Below are 20,000 nucleotides of genomic sequence, written 5' to 3'. Positions count from 1 at the left end.
TATATATATATATATATATATATATATATATATATATATTTTTTTTATTTTTTTTTTTACATTTAAATCAGCTGCACAGAAAGCAGGCGCTACATGCATGCTAAACATACTTGGACATATTTGCACGAATCCAAACTAATCTTTCGACTGAAGTTATCGTGTTTGTCTTTGCATATAGATGTGGACAAGAATAACCGCTCTGTCCCGCACACGTCATGATCCCCGGAGACGATACAGTAACAGAACTGTAGCCGGAACAACATCCCCCTGGTCTGGTAACCGGTCGCCGTGGTTACGCGATTTGCATGCACTTCCCTTTTGATGCGATAAACTTGCAGTTAATTTGAATAGATCAAATCTGTAGAGGTAAAAAAATAAAATAAGCGATCGCATGCACGGACAGCTAAACCACTACGTCTGAAGGAAAGCAGAGAATACATCACAACTACAATGTGCACAGAGAAGACAGATAACTGAACTTGTGTGTTGTATTGTATACACTGTGCGTATGGTGAAAAAGCATGCTATACTGAACACAATGATGTAGACCGTACATGATGCAACACTGACACCGTTATTGAACTCGAAAATGTTAATACCGTTAACTTCTTTAGAGCTGCTTCACAGCCATTTTATTTTCCTGTGTATTAATGTAAAGCAGTTTTGATACAATGTGTATTGAATAAATGTGATTTGATTTTAACAATGAGGAATATGAAAAAAATTCATTCATGCCACACTTCATTGACGTTTATGTTTTACTAACACTTTGATAATATATATATATATATATATATATATATATATATATATATATATATATATATATATATATATATATATATATATATTTTTTTTTTTTTTTATTAGTTTTTATTTTTCCGATTTAATATTATTTTTAGTCTTTTAGCTGTGCGTTTTTGCCATTGTATAGTTTATATTAGCAATCATATAGTTTACATAGGTTTACGTTTAATATTTAATTTTAAGTAATGAAGATGTGTGGTTAAGCTTTTAGTACTATAATAACCCCGGTACAATCACAGGTGCTTATGCTATTGATTTCCCTTTATTGTCAAATGTTATAAAACATGGTTATGCATAATCACCCTTTTGATTGGTTTCTATCCGGTTCCAACAACAAATCAAATGTCGTTTACTCAGACAAACGTGATTATATAGTTCGTATTGCATGAATTCATTTCCACCTATTTTTTTAAACTGTCAAACAAGATCGGATTCGCCTCATACCACCCACCTCCACATGCATGTAAGACTCAGAGGAAACAGACGGCATGTAAACACGGTACTGTATGTGGCGGAACATTCTGTGCTTTTATGGTCACTTGTGAACGTAACGGTGCTTTTTTTTTTCGACCTGCATTATTCCAGATCGTACACATAATCCCTCTGTGCCGGCACACGGGTGCAAAACAACAAGGGAGACGCAGAAAGCATTAGGATCTTACCTTAACAACGTACGTCACTCCGGGTCCGGAAATCTTTTCGCTGGAGTGCAGCCATCCACGAGAAGGTTTATTCACCAGCCCGCCGCAGCCGGCGGCACCCGTCCCTCCCAGGCCCCAGCCCTCTCCGCCGGGTTGAGAGTCTTCCATCCTGCCCTTCTTCCCCGAGCCGGCCGAGCCGGGCTCCGGCGGGGCGTGAGGCGCTCCGGAGGCCGCAGGGAGGGCAGACGAGCTCGGGCTGCCGGATCCGCCTCCTGTCGCTCCTCCCTGGAGCTTGGACACGGCCAGGTCCTTGACGGCGGACGGCAGGCCCTTGATGCCAAGCAGTCCGGAGGAGTTGGCAAATTTGAGGTTGGAGACTTTGTTGATGAGGGTGCACAAGGTTCCGGACTCTTCGGCGGGGTCGGGCGGCAAGACCTCAGCTGGCGGGGCGTACGCAGGGTCGCCCACGGGCGGCGGCGGCGGGACGGCCGAGACCTTGGCGTTCATGGAGAGACCGTGCAGAAGCTCATCGACGGACGTCACTGACTCATTCCGGAATCGGTTGTATTTAGCACGGTGAAGCATTCCCCTCGGTGTGCCAGCCTACACGTGAACGGACACATCCAACTCCCAGCTGACCGTCCACTTCTTTAGCATGCTGGAGCCCGAGAAAGCGTCCTCGAGGGTTCGAAGGAAGGGAGCGAGCGGCCGTCAGGAAAATCCGACGGCGTGCGGCAGTAGCAGCGGCAGCTCAGGGACCAAAAATAAACCACAAAACGCGGAATCCATGGAGACAGAGGACGACGAGAGAGAAAAGCAGCGCGAGGTCGCTCCTCTACAGAGATAGAGGGCCAGAGATGGCAGAGAGAGAGAGAGAGAGAGAGACAGAGCTCTAGTGAAGAGATGTCTCTCTCTCCCCCCGCATCCTGGCAGATCCCTGAACATGCATGACTCACTCGGGGAGAGAGAGAGAGAGAGAGAGAGAGAGAGAGAGAGAGAGAGAGAGAGAGAGAGAGAGAGAGAGACCCTTCTCAACAAAAGACTCACTCAACACTGCAGAGCACTTTCCGTTACAAAAAACTCCCACTTACAGCTCGGTAGAACCAATCAATTCTCAAAATTTGCCCCGTCCGTAGGAACGCCTCTCGCTTTGATTTGGTCCGGGTTAAACAGAACGGAAAAGATGTGATAAACAGATCACTCCAGTGAAATCCGAGCTCGGTCAGAATGAACTAGAATCAAAATCAGTCCACTGACTTCAATCAATGCATAGAGTACCGTGAGTGCTGTTGGATCACATGTACGCCACACAGAATGAAACTTGAGTTGCCGCTCATTTTCCGCATACGCAATCGCAGTTTTCTTGAATTCAGAAGTCTCGGATGTGTTGCATGACTAAGAAATGATAATGACATGAGATATTTGAAAGCGTTCACCTTTCGCCCGCAACTGCATCAAATCTGTTTGGTTCTACCTTGCTTATGCATCGCCACCGTTAACGGCAAGTTTAAAACGAGCTCGAATTTAACCCGCAAGAACGATACGGCTTTATCTCTTTGTTCGTCACATTCATTCTTCCTTATGCACTATGAAACGTCGGCACAAATCCATGCACGCCAGCGCTCGAATTTCCCCCCCTACAGAAGGCAAAACAAGCCGCCTCAATGAGCTTTGTTGAATAATTAAACATCCCTTTCAAACACACAACGTCGAGATTCGAGCTCACTAAAATGCCATCCGGATTCGGCGGGGATACGACCGTAAATAGTGATGTCAGATCTCCCGGCCCCATTAAAAAACAGCCGACGGGATGAAGCCCGCGACATCAAGGCAGCAAAAAAACAGCCATTCATGTAAAATGTCCAGAAGAGCTCGTGGCAGGGAAGCGGCAGTCATTCACAAGCTTCCTGTACCGCTGCGGCTAACGCACTGCAGTCCCTCCCAGCGTCTTGCTTTCCTGCCTGCCTGCAAATTGAAAAAAAAGAAAAAAGAGAGAGAGAGAGAGAGAGAGAGAGAGAGAGAGAGGAGAGAGGGAGAGAGTGAGGGATTGTCTTCTCTGCTGAGACAAAGCGTTAAAAGTGTTCCTCGCTCACTGTTGTCACAGAGACGCCGAAAAGAGATGCTGAGGAGAGGAAGAGAGGATGCTGGGCGAAAATGATTCGGGCTGGCTGTGAATGGAAAGGCAGACGGGCATACCGACGTTTCTGTGAATGAAGTCAGGCCTCGGCAGCTTTCTGCACGGCAATCCCTCGGGATGGATCCCGACCGCCCAATCAGGGAAGAGCAGGATGACTCATTCAGGGTAGGCTGGCTGAATAGTGGGGCAAACCACTTGAAGCGCAGGTGATGGGAGAAACCATTCTCGCCCGGCAGCACTGCATACTGCCGGCTGCGTCGCATCTAAACTCCTCAAAGCGCACGAGGCGCTTCTAAAACGCGTCTTGGTGAGATGCATGGCCTTTTTCCGAAGAGAACGGCGACGCTCGGTCGCGCTGCCTGATAACCTGGCCCCTCCTGAGTGCACATTTTGCACATTCACATGAATGAAGGCTGATCAAAGAACGCAGACAGAACTGAATCGACCGAATTACGTGATGCGGCCGGCTTGCAATATGTTGATCAGCCAGCGAAAACAAATAAAAGAAGCTAGATTTGTGCATTTCTTGGGGAGGTTTTCAGTGGTGATTCTTGTCATCACTAGGAATCAAGGTGCTCTGAGTGGTTGCTATGTAGTTGCTAAGACGTTCTGAACATTTTTATTGTAATGCTATGCGGTTGGTAGGATATTAATTGCCATGCAGTTGCTAAGGTGTTCTGAGCGATATTTATTGTGATGCTATGTGGTTGCTTGGGTGTTTTGTGGGGGGTTTTATTGTGATGCTGTGTACTTGCTAGGGTATTAGCACGGTGACCAAAATATGCAGTCGCTGTTCTGAGCGGTTTTGACTGTGTCTAATGTATAACGAGTTGTTTTTATTGTAACGCTATGCAGTTGGTAGGGTATTGGTTGCTAGGTGGTTGCTAGGCAGTTACAAGAACGTTGCTGTGTGGTTGTTAAGGTATTACAGCGGATGTCAGAATGTTTATATGCAGTTGCTAAGTGTTCTTTATTGATATAACGGTGTTCTGAATGATATTTATAGTGATGCTGTACAGTTGCTAAGGTATTTGGATACTTGATGAGAATGTTGCTATGCGGTTGATAGGGTATTGGTTGCTAGGTGGTTTATATGCAGTTCCTAAGGTGATAATTATTGTGATGCTATGTGGTTGCTTGGGTGTTTTGTGTGGGTTTTTATTGTGTTGCTGTGTACTTGCTAGGGTATTAGTACGGTTGCCAAAATATGCAGTCGCTAAGGTTCTTATGTAGTAATAAGCAGTTGCTGTTCTGAGCGGTTTTGACTGCGTCTAATGTATAAAGAGTTGTTTTTATTGTAACGCTATGCAGTTGGTAGGGTATAGGTTGCTAGGTGGTTGCTATGCAGTTGCTAAGTGTTATTTACTGTGATACTATGCAGTTGCTAGGTCATTTGGGCAGTTACAAGAACGTTGCTGTGTGGTTGTTAAGGTATTACAGCGGATGTCAGAATGTTCATATGCAGTTGCTAAGTGTTTTTTTTATTGATATAACGGTGTTCTGAATGATATTTATAGTGATGCTGTACAGTTGCTAAGGTATTTGGATACTTGATAAGAATGTTGCTATGCGGTTGATAGGGTATTGGTTGCTAGGTGGTTTATATGCAGTTCCTAAGGTGATATTTATTGTGATGCTACGTGGGTATTCATATAGTTACAACAATGTTTCTAGTGGTTGCTAGGGTGTTCTGCGTGTTTTAATGTGAAACTGTGCAGTTGTCCAGTTATATTAAGATGGTTGCTAAGATGTTCTGAGCACTTTTATTGTAATGCTACTCAGTTGTTAGGCTATTTGTATAGTTACCACAAGGTTGCTATGTGGTTGCTGTGGAGTTTTTTTTATTGTGTGAAATCATGCTTTGCTGTTGTCAGGGTATTAGAATGGTTGCCAGGATGTTGCCATTTAGTTGTTAGGGTGTTTGTGGTTTTCCACTGTTGCTAGGATGCCGTGTGTGGTTGCTAGGGGGTTTCTTACTGACTTGGTTTATTCTTTAATGTAAATCTTTGATTTTCTTACCCGTTTAATTTGCAGGAAATGAAAAAGTCAACATGAAATGCTGGTCACAACCCATTTTATTTCTCATTTTGCCACAGTCTGATTCATTTGAGAAAATGCATGAAAATATTCATGTTTTAAATCTAGCAATGTCTCTGTCTCTACGAACACTACAGCTCTGCTCGAGCAGTTTACTCACCGTGGAAAAGAGTTCATCAGGTTCATCTTCCTTTCATAATACACCTAAAACAAGGAAAAAAACAGAAAATCTGTTACAGACGTATAAGAAATCAAACCGTAAATGTACGTTTTATAAATTATGCGCTCTATATGTGTATATTTATACGCATAGAGAGAGAGTAGAGTTAGTGGGTGGCGGACTGTGTGTGTGTGTGTGTGTGTGTGTGTGTGTGTGTGATTTTCATAGTCGTGACTGAAGTGTGTCGGGTTCACTCCTACACACACGCTCATTAAAACAGCAGGAAGTATAGAATGAGAGAGAGAGAAAGAGAGAGAGAGAGAGAGAAATAACACAAAAGTCTTTCCTTTTCGAAAGTCTAAAAATCACACTACATGATCACATAAATTGCAATTGTGACTATTAATTACGATCATCGCAGTTCACATTGAACGATGTTCATACCGTAGTTCAAAGCAACTGCATTCTATGCGTTTCAGACGAAAATAAAAAGCTAAAAAAAATTAAGAAATAATAATGCTAAGAAATTACCTCTAAATTATGACCTATACAGTGGATCGATTTCTTCTTTAAATAAAAAGGTTAAAATAATATGCATGGTATTATAATATTATACTAAAATCAAAACAATGGAAATGCACTTAAGATAACCTGTAGAAAGAAAAAAGCATATCATAAGCGTGCGCAATAACAGAATTTGGACGATTATATTAGCCATAATATGAGATATGACTTTCTTAAATGGCAAGCTACAACAAATAGCGACTAATAGTGAGGTTTAGCATAGACTATTTTTGTCATGTGGAACTTAAGGGCCCTAAACGATTTGAACGAATGTCTACATACAGTAGAAAGCATGCAAAATACAAAATACAACATATAGATTGCGTTTCACTTCAACGCTGCATTTAACAGAGTAACTGTTCCGACTGCATCCAGACACATGCGGTAAGAGAGAGACGCTGCCTACAGGAACCTTTACTGTAACCATAGTTTCAAAGACAGCATAGCAACAGGAATGAGGTGAGGGGGCCGGCTTTAATGATTGGCAGCTCACATCCGGTGGATGCCATTGGCTGCCGCCTGGTGAGTGTTTTCCGGTGTAGCACGGCACATTCAAGTGTACACTACATGCCACTACATGCGTTTGCAGGAAGATGGAATTCAGGTGTTACTAGGATACCGCTACATAAGATCAACATTTGTTTTCGTGCAAACAATCTATGATGCAAATACCAGAGGATGAGTCACTATAATTGACTCATGAACAATATCGATTATGATGGCTCATGTTTTCTGATGCATTTAGTATAGAGCACGAAGATGAAATATTATGCACCAGTGCACGTCTTAAACAAACGCACAGGGAATGTGTAAATCGGTGCGTTTATGTAATAGCAGTTCAGTGGTTTGTGTTTATTCAGGTAGTTGACATAATGAGGTGATGAACTGGTTAGAAAGTGGACATTTTCAATTGCAATTTACAATTTTGTCTTTTTGAAGCTAAAATTATTAATCGCTATTTATTTATTTTCTGAGATTTTTTTTTTCTCCTGTGTGTCCATAAAAACTACTTGTATAATATAAAACGTTAATTTGTTGTTAGAAACAATTAAAATTGTGCCATTCATCTAAAACGTTGTTTTCCTTCTCTTTTTAATGCAAATAAAAAAAATCTTAAGAAATGCATTATATTACTTTTGGAAAAACGCTGTGTTTTAAAACGTCGAGCAGTGATAAAATGCATCTAATAAAAACTGCACGTTAAATTCAGCAGCTGAAATCAAGTCAAAAACGTTGTTTTCTTCCGGTTAAACTTTTTAAGGGGCTACTAAGCTTTTAAACGTCGAGCGTGGATCAAAACAGCAATGCAATAGTAACGTTTCACACTTTACCTTGAGCGGGCTTCTGAGGCAACATAACATTATTTTAATATTTACAGACGCATATTCTGACATAATTTTCACAATCTGGTGACGCGACTCGCCGGTTTCCAGAGCAACCGCGCTTTCCTCCGCCCCCGCCCTTCCGACGTGCTCGCGCTGCCTCCAGTCACATGACCCCTGCCAACCAATCAGAGGCGGCGGCTCCGGTTGAATCACGGGTTCAAAACTGTTTCGGTTAAATTTGTTAAAAGTTGCGAGAGTGAGTTTGATCCGCTCCTTATTTCGCGGATCGGTACATCTGAATATTGTCGCACCCGACTCCATTTAGCAACCCAAAATGGCTCACAAACAGATCTACTACTCGGATAAATACACAGACGATCTTTACGAATACCGGTAAGACGAAAAACGAGGAGGATTGAGGCCTCGATGCGGCGTCTTTGTTGATACGTCATTCGTTTCGTTTTAACATCACGTCAGCGTTTAATATGAGCTCATTTAATTGCTTTGTATAGTTATTAACACATTTGGTCAGTTTAGAGGCATGTTTTGAGGCGAATTCAAAACTTTAGCTGGATACGGTCTCCCATGTGCTTTTGGCGGAGTGACGTCACTTTCTAGCATCACGGCGTTGAAACGCAGCGAATGTTGTTTGGTTGTCGTTTGTGCTGGCAGGCATGTGGTCTTACCGCGAGAGCTGGCCAAACAAGTGCCCAAATCCCACCTGATGACCGAGGACGAGTGGAGGAGACTGGGCGTGCAGCAGTCGCTGGGATGGGTCCATTACATGATCCACGAACCGGGTCTGTATTCAAAATCGGAGGCAGAAGTGTGCGTTTCCATCAGGCCAGCTGATCCCTGGCCGTGTGATTTTGAATATGCAAACTGTTTTATTTTTCAGAACCTCACATTCTGCTGTTTAGGAGACCTCTACCAAAATAACGACAGCCGGGGACGCTTTGTCTCTTCTGGAACGTTCCTGTGGTTTTCAGCGAATGCTAGAGAACTTGACTACGTTTCTGGACTCCTGTGACCATGATGCCTCGTTTCGCAGCGATCACGCTCGAACGGAACCGAGGGATTGTGGGAAATGTATTTTCAGTGAAAATCTAAGGGCGCTTAACAAAATCACGTGACTCAAGTGCCTCTCCGAGTGAAGCTAAACCGTTAAAGATTTGTGTTGAATAAAAGTCTGTGCTGCATCATCGGTGTTTAGATGCCTGAATCAGTGTTTAAGTGGCTGAGATGTATTAATTTTGGGGATAAACGATGTACTGTATGTTAAAGGGAGATCATTTGTGTGTATCTGGTTGGCCGTTCTCAGGTTGAAATTCTTCGTTTGCATTAATTCTGCAGGGAAGGCAACTGTAATACTGTACGAATGCTTTATAAAGTTTAAAGTGTGCTTATATCACGTATAAAACTTTTAAGGTGGTTGTAGAAGAAGAGCCATGGCGACAGCACTATCAGCAACTGTGCTACTTATTAAAGGGGTTTATGTGGAGAGAAAAAAAGGTTTTTGACCCTTTATCATGACTTGGTTTTGAAAGAATAAAATGATGACTGTGTGAACTTATCTTATCATTGCTGCTCTTTATAATAAACGATATTAAAACGCCACCTCACACCTGCTTTGTGTTAAGGTTTTCTTTGAACGCTTTCAGCACACGATGGCGCCACATTGCAACTAATGCCATGGTTCGGAAAAGCTAGCTCTGGATTTGACTGTAAAAGGGATGCTTCGTAGCCTGCAAATAGGGTTTTGAGATTTAAGCGATGTGGCGGAAAAAGGAAAACTTCAACACCCATAATGCACTGGGCTCGCTTAGACTATTCGTGAGTGGGGTTACAAAAAGGGGGGAGTACGATCTGTAGTTTTCACAAACGTTGATCTTATTTGAGTTTTGCAGATATTAAATAATTGATTCAATGCTTATGCTGACCATCCAGACTTCTTCCTTACTTATATAAATTAAACGAAAATCATAATTTGCTTGTGTTGCATGACTTTGATAGCTGTCGAAATGACAAAAACCACTGACTGGACCGTCAACATTAAACAGGCCCGTTCAGCGATCACAAATGTAGCTGCCTTCGCAAACGCTTATTATCAAAGCGCATTTTAATTGGATTCACTTTGCATTACAGTTGACTCGCCTGTGGCTGGATCTCACCCATTTCCTGTTTCTGAACGAACCACATCCTGCATGTGGCCAAAGATGCTCCTATGAGCGGAGGAGGAGACGAAAGTGTCCGGCCGCAACATAAAACCACGCAAAGGTTTCATTTGCCAATGTCAACATATAAAATGTGATTAAATGAAACAAGTGCACTGTATCCGTCCGCTTTAGGTTTTCACGCAGAATGATTAATGTTTGCTAAAGCAATAAAGACTGAGAGGTCACCTACCCACGTTTAGAGGTTTAAACAATGACTTTAATAGGTTTGTGTGTGTTATGGAAGTCTGGATCGGCTGGTAAAGCAGCAGGACTTGATATACGAGTCTTTTATTGGCAGTTGATTGTGTGGGTTGGTTAGAGCCGTCACACTGTCTCAAAGGTCATGTGGTCGTCTCAGAGGTCAGAGGTCTCAGGGAAGCGTGCGCTGACCTTTGGATGAGGATAAATGGCGACAACACTGAGCATGGTCATTATCGTTACTAAAACTAAAGCCGTAAAAACGACCATTTTGTGACTTAAAATAAATACAAAAAACCTGAAATAAAATAAAATCACAAATAACTAAATCAGTTGTACTCCCTGATTTTAAAATTAAACTGATGTGTTGAGCATAATGAAAACTATACGAATATAAATAGTATAAAATACTAACATTTTAACACAAAATAAAATGAAAACTGAAAATAGGATTCAAAATAAATAGTAATAATAAAACTGTGACAGTATCTCAGTCGATTTCGTACAGTTGATAAGGCAACATTTATTTTAAATTAGATTAACTTGATGTACTAACATAACTAATAACGAAATTAAAATAAATTAATTAATATACACACACACACACACACACACACACACACACACACACTTTCTAAAACCCTAACAAATGTGATAATAGCAATGGAAAATATACAAATAAAAACTTTAATAGTATCTCAAAATAATATTGGTATAAATGCTTAGAAAACATAGTTTCTCACTATTTATTGTGGATGCAACCTCTATTTTGGGGATTCTATTAACGCTCGGATAAACACGCAATCCTTTAAATAACTCGATGACTATTATAAACACAAATCCTGCTTTCACTAACATGAGCCGGGGGCCATTTGCTCTCGAGGATGGAGGGAGCATAAATAGACGTGTGCAGACGGTCGAGGAAAAGCAGTTGTCATCAGCTCGAGAGGCCCGTCTCTCTGCACTCGTCCTCCACAGATCTCTCAAACAGCCCTCGGGTCAGGAACGGACTCGGAGAAACCACCACACGCCACCGGTGTGACATGATCTGTGCTGTGTGCGTGTGTGTGTGTGTGTGTGTGTGTGTGTGTGTGTGTGCGTGCGTGCGTGCGCTCGTACAACGGTCCGTCCCTGCAGTCAGCAAACGATGCCACGATGAGCGATAATGAGCCGCTTCAGAGCACTTCCTGTCCGTCACAGCTCTCCTACAGGACGACAGACATCAGCTTCATCACAAACATATGAGATTTTCGTGCAAAAAAGGACACACGCGCCTGGACTGAATTTAACTTCCGGTCTGTGTTTGTTTATCAGTCTGGGCCTTAACTATTAAATGAGTTCCCTGAAGTAAGGGATTTATTTAAGATCATTGCGACAGACGTCTGAACCTAAGTGTTTAAACAAAGCATTTCACGGTAGCTCCTGGCAACAACGCCGCGGTTGCTATAGTTACCACATATCACAATTAATATGCACATCTATGACATGTACGTAGACATATATAGCACATATGTCATAATGCATGCATAACAAAATCCTGTAAAATTTATGGTAAGAAACGGCAGCTGTGGTTTAACCGTAAAAAATACGGTAGCGACAAGTTTACGGTTTTAACTTAAAATGACAATTTAAAAAACGTATTTCTTAAACTCATGTAATGATAAGCCATTTTACGTTTTTTTCATGCAAATTGCACTTCCAAAAAAAAGATATTTTACTGTAAATGTCAATTACAGTTTTTCAACGTATATATATATATATATTAGGGCAGCTTACCATTAACCATTTAACATGTTTATACTATAGCATTTTCCCCATTTTTATTTTAAACATTAAAATCATGGCCATTTTTACGGTGGATATATTTATATGTATATTTACGATAATAAACCTAACTAAAACGCGAACAAATAAACGAGCGCTTTTTACCGCTTTGTTTCTAAAGTGAAAGCGGTACCAATGACAGGAAATGACCAAATGTAAAAATGAACGTTAATTAATGTTTTGACTGTAAATGTACACAGACAGGGAAATAATACATACATTAAACAAAAAATTTATATAAATATAAAGTAAATATATATAAGACGAGTATAAAATAAATATTAGATTAAATCAAATCTAAACTAACAAAATCAAAAATAAAATAAAGTAAAATTTGAAATAAAATATGCATGTATGGAGGGGGGCAATTAGTTTGCTGGAACAATTTTAAAGATTTTATTTTTTATGTCTGACCTCTCTACCAACCCTAAGTCTGACGACGCAGCATTTTAAATGTGCAAATGCATTTTAAATAAATAATGCATATATTTTTGCTTCAGCTGTACTGGACGAAGGCCCTTTCACCTTGAATATTAAATACGCACAAATGCGTCTGAAATCGAACGAGCACGATAACATTAAAAGGTTCGGGATCAGTCTCTCACGGCTACCAGTGCTACATTTAACACAGTAAAAATTGTGAAATTTTACTGCGATTTAAAATAGCCGTTTTGCGCATTTACGCATGGTAAAATGTCATAAATTCATGCATTATTATTCTAATACGCTGCTCTAGAAGCATCGATGAGTTGTGGCTCACCCAGGCTTTCTTCCACTGCTGCAGGAGTGTGTTGTGGTCGGTCAGAGCGCTTCTCCAGCGGTCCAGGGCCTCGTCTGAGAGCACACAGACACACGTTACAACACGACACACACACACACACAGCAGAGCGACGATAACGCGCTGTACCTCCGCTGTCGAGCCTCAGCTCAGCTCTGGAGGCGTCTCGTCCCGCCGCAGACACCGCCGTGCACTCGTAGCGAACGTCTTCATTCAAAGCCTCCTCCTTCAGCCAGCTGCTCACCAGCACGGCATCATGGGATACGGCGTGTCTGTATTCAGTGACGCAAGTCTCGAGCTTCCGCCCGTTTACGTGCCACTCAACACTTACATCTCTAGGACCTGAAGGAAAACTGCACTTACACATGGATCCTACAGGCTATGAACGAGACACGACCAATCGCCTTCGTCGCATGCCGTTTTGTTATCGCACTCTCATACTGCATGCGGAGCGAAATCCTACAATTTTACGGTAAAAAACAGCGCTTGCCAGAATTTTACTGTAAAAAAATACGGTAGCAACGTTTCAGGGTTTACGGATTTAACTTAAAATTACAATTTTAAAAAAGACATTTTTTAAACACGTGATGTTAAGCCAATTTAGGTCTTTTCCATGTAAACCGTACTTTCTTTTCCACTTCCAAAAAAGGTATTTTACTGTAAATGTCAATTACAGTTTTTCACTGCATATATTAGGCCAGCTTACCATTAACCATTTAACAGGTTTTTACAGTGGCATTTTCAGTTTTAAATCATGGCCGTTTTTGAATATCACTTTGCTAAAAACATTGACATGTTATGCAACAAGCTTTTTTTTGTATTCCCATAGTTTGCGTTCTCGAATGCTGTATGCTTAGGTCCTTTAAAATAATTTTTAAATAAAAAAATTTTAATTATAAAAAAAGTACTCTTCTGTTTTATTCTAGTATATATATATATATATATATATATATATATATATATATATATATATATATATATATATATATATTTTATTTATTTATTAATTTTTTTTTTTTTTTTTGTTGAAAATGCTAGTTAGCGTTATTGCATTGGATTAAAACCTACTTCCAAAAAATAAATAAAGGATTTTTGCACTTTTTGGTTTTTTTTCCTGATCTTATTATCTTGTTCCTAGTCTGGCATACAAAATGGCTTATTTTTTATTTTATTTCGCTGAATATCTCATGAAGATATCGTCAAATACTGGATCTTTTGTTTTTGTCAATTTGTTTTATTTCAAGTAAATGATAAAAATAGTTTTGGTGATAATACAGCATAATGAAAGACCTTTTGACTGGAAAAACTAAATGAGATTTTCAGCTGCGTGAGGGTTAAATAAGTGTTTCCAGCTTCAGTGAAATGCTGTTGAGCACTACAAGAAACTTTAACTCGTCCTTCAGTTTGTAAAACAGACAACGTCGCACAATAAGATGCATGCAAAATACACACACATCCTTTAAAACGCACACACACACGCAAATCACTTGCAAAGTTATATTCAATAGTTCACCTTATTACTCAATAAAACTAATAACTTTCACCAGTACTTGGAGTGCATGAAGACCGTACAAATAACAAATAAGCTCATCCACCAAGAAATGACAAACTCTCATGCTGCAATCTTCGGCAGACGGAAAACACACACACACACACACACACACACACACACACACACACACGACAGATATACTGTCCTCTCCTGATGATAATAAAACAGTTCTTATTGCAATTAATACATGACCGATTAAATGTTTGGGGTCAGTAAGTGTTTCGTTTTAAAAAAATTATATTTTTATACAGCAATGATGCATTAAAATGATCAGAAGTGATAATAAAGGCATTTATAATGTTGCAAAAGATTTCCATTTCGAATAAATGCCGCTCTTTTGAACGTTTAAACGCGTCACGGTTTTTACAAAATACTGATAATAATCAGAATTTTTTTCATTGAGCGGCAAATCAATATATTAAAATGATTTCTGAAGGATTTCTGCATTCACACGGGAAACAGTTAATTAAAATTGCAATAATTTCACATTTTTGATCAAATAAATGCGGCTTTGGTGAGCTTTCAAAAACATTGTAAAACCTTCTGAACCCCAATCTTTCAAATAATAGCGTGAATATAGTTTATTACGGCAGTAAAAGCAGAACGCATGTGAATGATTTATGATATTTATGCTTGTAATTCCTCCCTGAGATAAGCACGTCATGTTAAAACTATATAATATACAGCTTTATTAACAACAATCAGCGCTTCACACGTTTTGCCATTCAAACATTTATTCAGGCTCTCTACCACAAAAATCTGAAGAAACTTTGTACATCTTTTTCATATGTACATATACTGTATTTACACTGTACACGACCGGAGCGTCCATCAGTCCTTCAACAACAACCAGAATCAGAAATAAAAATAAAAAACATTAAAAAAAAAAAGTAAAAAATTGAAACCGTTTTAGGCGGTGTGCAGAAGATCTGGATCATGCAGACACACAAACACCGCCTCAGTACTCTTCAGTGACTTCCTGTGTCTCTCTTCCATTTCCTGTCTGGCTCCTCAGCCAATCGGAACGCTCAGGAGCAACAGGAAGCCACGCTTCAGAGTACTGAGGCTGGTGAGTGAGAGAGAGAGACGGGTCAGGGTCAGAGGTCAGAGGCAGCACTCACCCAAGGCCAGGCAGAAGAGCAGAAAAGCCTGGTGAGGGTGAACGCTCCAGGACTGCTCCCTCAGCAGAGGAGGAATCAGACGAGCCCCGGCCGGAGACCAGGAGAAAGAGGAAGAGGAGGAGCCGGGCAGGGCCGGGGGGGAAGGAACGACAGCCAGGGAAGCTGAGCAGGACGCAGGAAGTGGAAGGAGGAAGTGGAGAGAGAGAGAGAGAGGGAAATACAAGAGTGTGCTGAGAACCAGAAGAGGACAGCAAGATCTAAAACGCCACACGAGAAAACACCGGCCAGGTCACATCTCACCCCAAAATCAGAAGAAAGAGAAGTTTGCCAAAATAAAAATGCTTTATAATGTAATGTTATATTTATTATTATTATTATGCGTTTTTATATTTTTAATGACTGCCATGAAGTACTGTCAAAAAGGTCCTATTCTTTATTTTTGGACATTAAAATCAAAAGTTATATATAGCATAAAGAAAACCCTGTTCTTGTGATATTTCTTAATCTTAATGCTGTACACTTCCAGAAATAAAAGGTACAAAAGCCGTCGTTGAGGCGCTGCGTGCTTGTACCTAAATGATCTATTCTGGTAGCTTAAAGGCACACATTAGTACTAATTAGTACCTAATAGGTACAAAAGTGTACTTTTGATACTGTCCCAGTGACAGCTTTTGTACCTTTATATCTAAGAGCGGATTTACCAACGGCAGCAGTACAATCATGAATTATTACACGTTTATATTCAAATTGATGCAAAAAGGTCACAGAATTGTCCTTTTTAATGCAAAAACAAATAATAATAATAATAATAATAATAATAGTGATTTGTACCCTGTAGGATGCAATTTTTTTTTGTGCAGTAGCATCACTGAAATAAAATTATGGAATGTAAAATGAAAAAAACAACAAACAAAATCAAAGTATTTTCTTTAAAATCATTCATGAAGTAATGTCAAAATGGAGAGAGACAACACGGTCCCAAAAATATTTCTTTTTATGCACAAAAGCATTGTTTTTTCTTAACATTTTGGGGTTTCCTGTACACTAACTTTACACTATTATTGCTGACATACAATTAAATAATATAATATCTTTAAAAGTATCTGAAGCGTAAAGCTCACGTTTGTGGACTACAGTCGAGAAGTGTATTGTGTTGTGAGACAGCGGGTAAGTGTGTTAGACATCTCCTCTGCACCAGCAGCAGAATCTCAGCACAGTGGTTCTGGTCTGGTTTTTATTCGCCAGAAACCCATTTCGGTCCGGGTCCACGTTTGAGCTCTTTCCAGAGCAGTTCTTCATCATGAGATCCTGCGTTTGTGGCGCTGAAAGCATCCCTGAGATTCAGACTTCGGCTCAGACCCAACACTGCAAGAACGAATATCTGTCTTCTTCCATTGTGAATATCTAAACATTCTTAAATCAAAATACATGTACTACAGAAAGAATATGAAGTGAGATATTAAGTCTTGCCTTCTGAAATAATCTCAAAATGAATAATAATAAAAAATAAATAAATAATTTTAAACAAACTCATGTGACTGTATGTGTATATATTTAATAATATTTAATTTTGTAAAATGTTATTATGATGTAAAATATTTTTTTTAATATTTTAGACTGGAATAATTGCTGATAAAAAAAAAAAAATGCATGCTTTGCATGACAAAAATAAATTATATTTTTAAAAGTACTTTCAAATAAAAACCTTTAATAGCGCCTAAGGCCAAAAAATGCAAAATCAACCTGTCAATTTTTTTTTTCTATTAAAAAAATAAAATAAAATACTGTCATAGAATTACGTCAAAATCCACAAATAAACAAAAAAAAAGGAGACCTTTTATGCAATAATTAAAACTAAATAAAAATGATACATTTTTGAGTTTGGGAATTTGGATGAGAGAGAAAAAAAAAAAAATTCATTACGACTTGCTTTCGTAAAGCAAGAACATGTATCTCGATTTAAGAATATTTAGATATATCCGTAATAGAAAACACGACCAAAAAAAAAGTGTGCAGTGAAAGAACGCGTTCCACAAATGTTAAAAAACAGTCCGGTGCTCCAATCTGGAAAACATCACGAGACTTACCAATTTGGTAAACAATGTTTCCAATTTGGAATCGTATTCGGAATCCCGCGTTCGTTCTAGCCGGGCGAAAGCGTCAGTACGGCGCGTCTGCGTCCGCGTACTCGATCGGCTGCGACGCGCAGTCCACGTCGAAGGGCCGCTCCTTTGAGGGGCTGTCCTCGGCGTTCCCGGCGTTCCCGCATTCCGGCTCGGTCTCGTATCCGGTGTCTCTGAGCGCGCGCAGCGGGTGCGCTCCGTTCTGATTGGCCGGGTCGGGCTTCTCCTGCGCCGGCTCCATCAGACCGGCCTCGCAGGCGGCGTACTCCGGCTGAGGCTTCTTACTGGATCCGAGCAGCGCCGATCTCAGACGGAGACACGGCGCCGGAAGATACTGCATGTAACAGTTGTACGCCAGGGCGGCGAGGAACAGCAGGAAGAAGAGCAGGAAGAGCGAGAGCAGCGCGATGCTGTTGTCGTGCTGAATGTATTTAGCCGACGGGTCGAGCGTCTCGGTGCGGGTCGGTAAGTTGCTGACCTCCGGAGGGATGTAGGCTTTGGGTTTGAGGGCGCTGCTGGGAGGGGTGGTTAGTGAGGGAGCGTCCGTGTGAGTTGGCGTTAGTCCCGAGCCGTTACCGGTATTACCTTCCTCCGGCGGGAGCGTGGACCGGGCCGGCGTCGACGGCGCGCTCTCGGGCAGCTCCAGGCGAAGCAAGTATCCCGCCACCAGACGGGTGAAGTTCTGTCCCGCCGACGCTTCCACGGACCAGCACTCGTAGCGGCCGGCGTCCTCCGGAGTCACGCTGTAGATCAGCAGGCCGCTCTCGCTCAGCAGGAGGAAGCGCGACGTGTCGCTCAGGACCCGGCCGTTCTGCTTCCACAACACCTGAGCCAGGTTCGAGCGCACCTGACAGGGCAGATCGGCCGAGCCGCCCGGCTTCACCAGCACCTGCTGATAGTCGCCCGCCGCCGGAGGAGCCGCTGCAACACAGACGCAGTCACGGGTCAGAGAGACAGACAGCTGCTGGCTAGCTAGCTGTTAGAAGTTTAACGACTCATTCAATGCACACAATACGCTGCTCATTCAGGTCTACTGTTATACTGTTGCTGCTAAATTAAAATGATTATGTTTAATTCAATTCTTGCTTTTGTTCGTAAAGTCAAGAAAACATGCTATGATTATTCAGGACTAGATTTATAATGCATTTTTTTGCTAGCTGACTCAAAATATTTCAAAACAAATACACAGTTATTGATTTATATAATGAAGTTACATGAATAGAAATATCATATATAAAAAAAAAAAAAAAAAAATATATATATATATATATATATATATATATATATAGATGATGATTTTATATATATATATATATTTTATGATGATGATGATTATTATTATATATATATATATATATATATATATATATATATATATATATATATATATATACACATATGTGTATAAGTTAGCATAATATATAATAAATTATAATAAAATGTATAATATATTATAAACACTGAAACTTAAACATAGTCTAGTACACGCACTCAAATGCATCTGAAATCTTACTTTTTCCTTTGTTACTGAGCACATGTCTATAGAATTAATAGAATTATAGTGACAACTTTGTCATGTGCTCTTGTTTTTGTTTGTCTGTACACGCAGTTAAAAAATAAACCCAGACAGACAAAAACAGAGACTGAAACTGGACCATTTGAGCACAAATTTAATACTGATGACATTTCTACATGACACACCTGTAGGGCATATCCCAGCATCCCCTTTGAGGCTCTGAATCAACGTCCTGCAAAAACACACAGATCAGAGAAAATACACACACACACCTAACTGAAGATGATAATACCATCTGTCACGAATTAAAAATCTCTAATAAACTCCAAAAGAAATACATGATGGGTCCCAAAAGTTTGCAGCTTATTAAAGCATATATTATAAACGTATTAAAAATTCATGTTAAAAAAGGCAATTATAAATTATAAAACACAGCTAAGAGTGAATAAGAGTTATCTGGCTTACTTAAAATATATTTTAAAATCTTTAAACACACTGCACAATAAAATTACACAATGATCTGACTAACAAATAAGACATGGGCGCATGAGAGCCGTGTTCCTGTTTTGAAGCGCAGCGCCGAGACACAGTGTCTGCTAATATTGGAGAAGTCATGACTAAAATGCTCCATATGAACGAGACGGACGTGTTGTCGGTCAGGTTTCGGGAGTGACTACCGCATTTAAATGCAGGAGTGATTCCCCTTAATTACGGTTACATGCATGGAGCACTGCTTTGTCTGGTATTCGTCATTGCGACCAAAGTAATATTACAGTGACAAAAATATAGTTGATTTGTCGACTTGTCCAACAGCTCGTTTAAACACGCCCCCCACTTCTCTATGTCACAGAGTGGGTTTATTTTCAACTCCGCCCGAATGTTCACGCGAAGAAAGAAGGCGGAGCTAATCTGTCGGTGGCGTTGCTGCGGGCGCCATGTTCTGGAGACGCTGCGAAAGTGAAACTACTTCATTTGTGCTTCCAAAAGAAGACACAAAATCC

At 40.4% G+C, this 20,000-nt stretch overlaps 3 protein-coding genes across 7 annotated transcripts in view; 1 reads left to right on the top strand and 2 right to left on the bottom strand.

Moving 5' to 3' along the window:
* The window catches only part of shc3 (SHC (Src homology 2 domain containing) transforming protein 3), a 22,006-nt gene extending 17,153 nt beyond the window's left edge, over positions 1-4,853 (bottom strand). The window contains exons 1-2 of one of the 2 annotated variants that reach the window (XM_043229912.1): positions 3,542-4,853; positions 1,470-3,413 (exon numbers count right to left, since the gene is read on the bottom strand). In XM_043229912.1, coding sequence (XP_043085847.1) covers positions 1,470-2,033 — 564 coding nt within the window. In that variant the 5' untranslated portion in view covers positions 2,034-3,413; positions 3,542-4,853. Of the gene's footprint in view, positions 1-1,469 lie in introns of both variants that reach the window. The other variant, XM_043229911.1, reaches the window with a different exon arrangement.
* Positions 4,854-7,683: 2,830 nt separating this feature from the next.
* On the top strand, positions 7,684-9,293 carry zgc:86839 (Cyclin-dependent kinases regulatory subunit 2-like). The gene is made up of 3 exons (XM_043229913.1): positions 7,684-8,064; positions 8,344-8,471; positions 8,570-9,293. The coding sequence occupies exons 1-3, from the start codon at positions 8,006-8,008 to the stop codon at positions 8,608-8,610; spliced, it is 228 nt and encodes a 75-aa protein (XP_043085848.1). The 5' UTR covers positions 7,684-8,005; the 3' UTR covers positions 8,611-9,293.
* A 794-nt stretch (positions 9,294-10,087) lies between these two features.
* The window catches only part of sema4d (sema domain, immunoglobulin domain (Ig), transmembrane domain (TM) and short cytoplasmic domain, (semaphorin) 4D), a 62,330-nt gene continuing 52,417 nt past the window's right edge, over positions 10,088-20,000 (bottom strand). For 3 of the 4 annotated variants that reach the window (XM_043229914.1, XM_043229917.1, XM_043229916.1), the window contains 2 exons: positions 19,185-19,231; positions 17,160-18,404 (listed from right to left, as the gene is read on the bottom strand). In XM_043229914.1, the coding sequence (XP_043085849.1) occupies positions 17,521-18,404; positions 19,185-19,231 (931 nt within the window). In that variant the 3' untranslated portion in view covers positions 17,160-17,520. Of the gene's footprint in view, positions 11,291-12,669; positions 12,744-12,816; positions 13,030-15,360; positions 15,523-17,159; positions 18,405-19,184; positions 19,232-20,000 lie in introns of those variants that run through there. The other variant, XM_043229918.1, reaches the window with a different exon arrangement.

The sequence above is a fragment of the Puntigrus tetrazona genome, unplaced genomic scaffold, assembly GCF_018831695.1.
Source record: "Puntigrus tetrazona isolate hp1 unplaced genomic scaffold, ASM1883169v1 S000000116, whole genome shotgun sequence".
In the NCBI taxonomy this organism is placed as follows: domain Eukaryota; kingdom Metazoa; phylum Chordata; class Actinopteri; order Cypriniformes; family Cyprinidae; genus Puntigrus; species Puntigrus tetrazona.
Note: the sequence above shows the minus strand (reverse complement) of the source record. Positions and strands in the feature narration are given on the sequence as shown.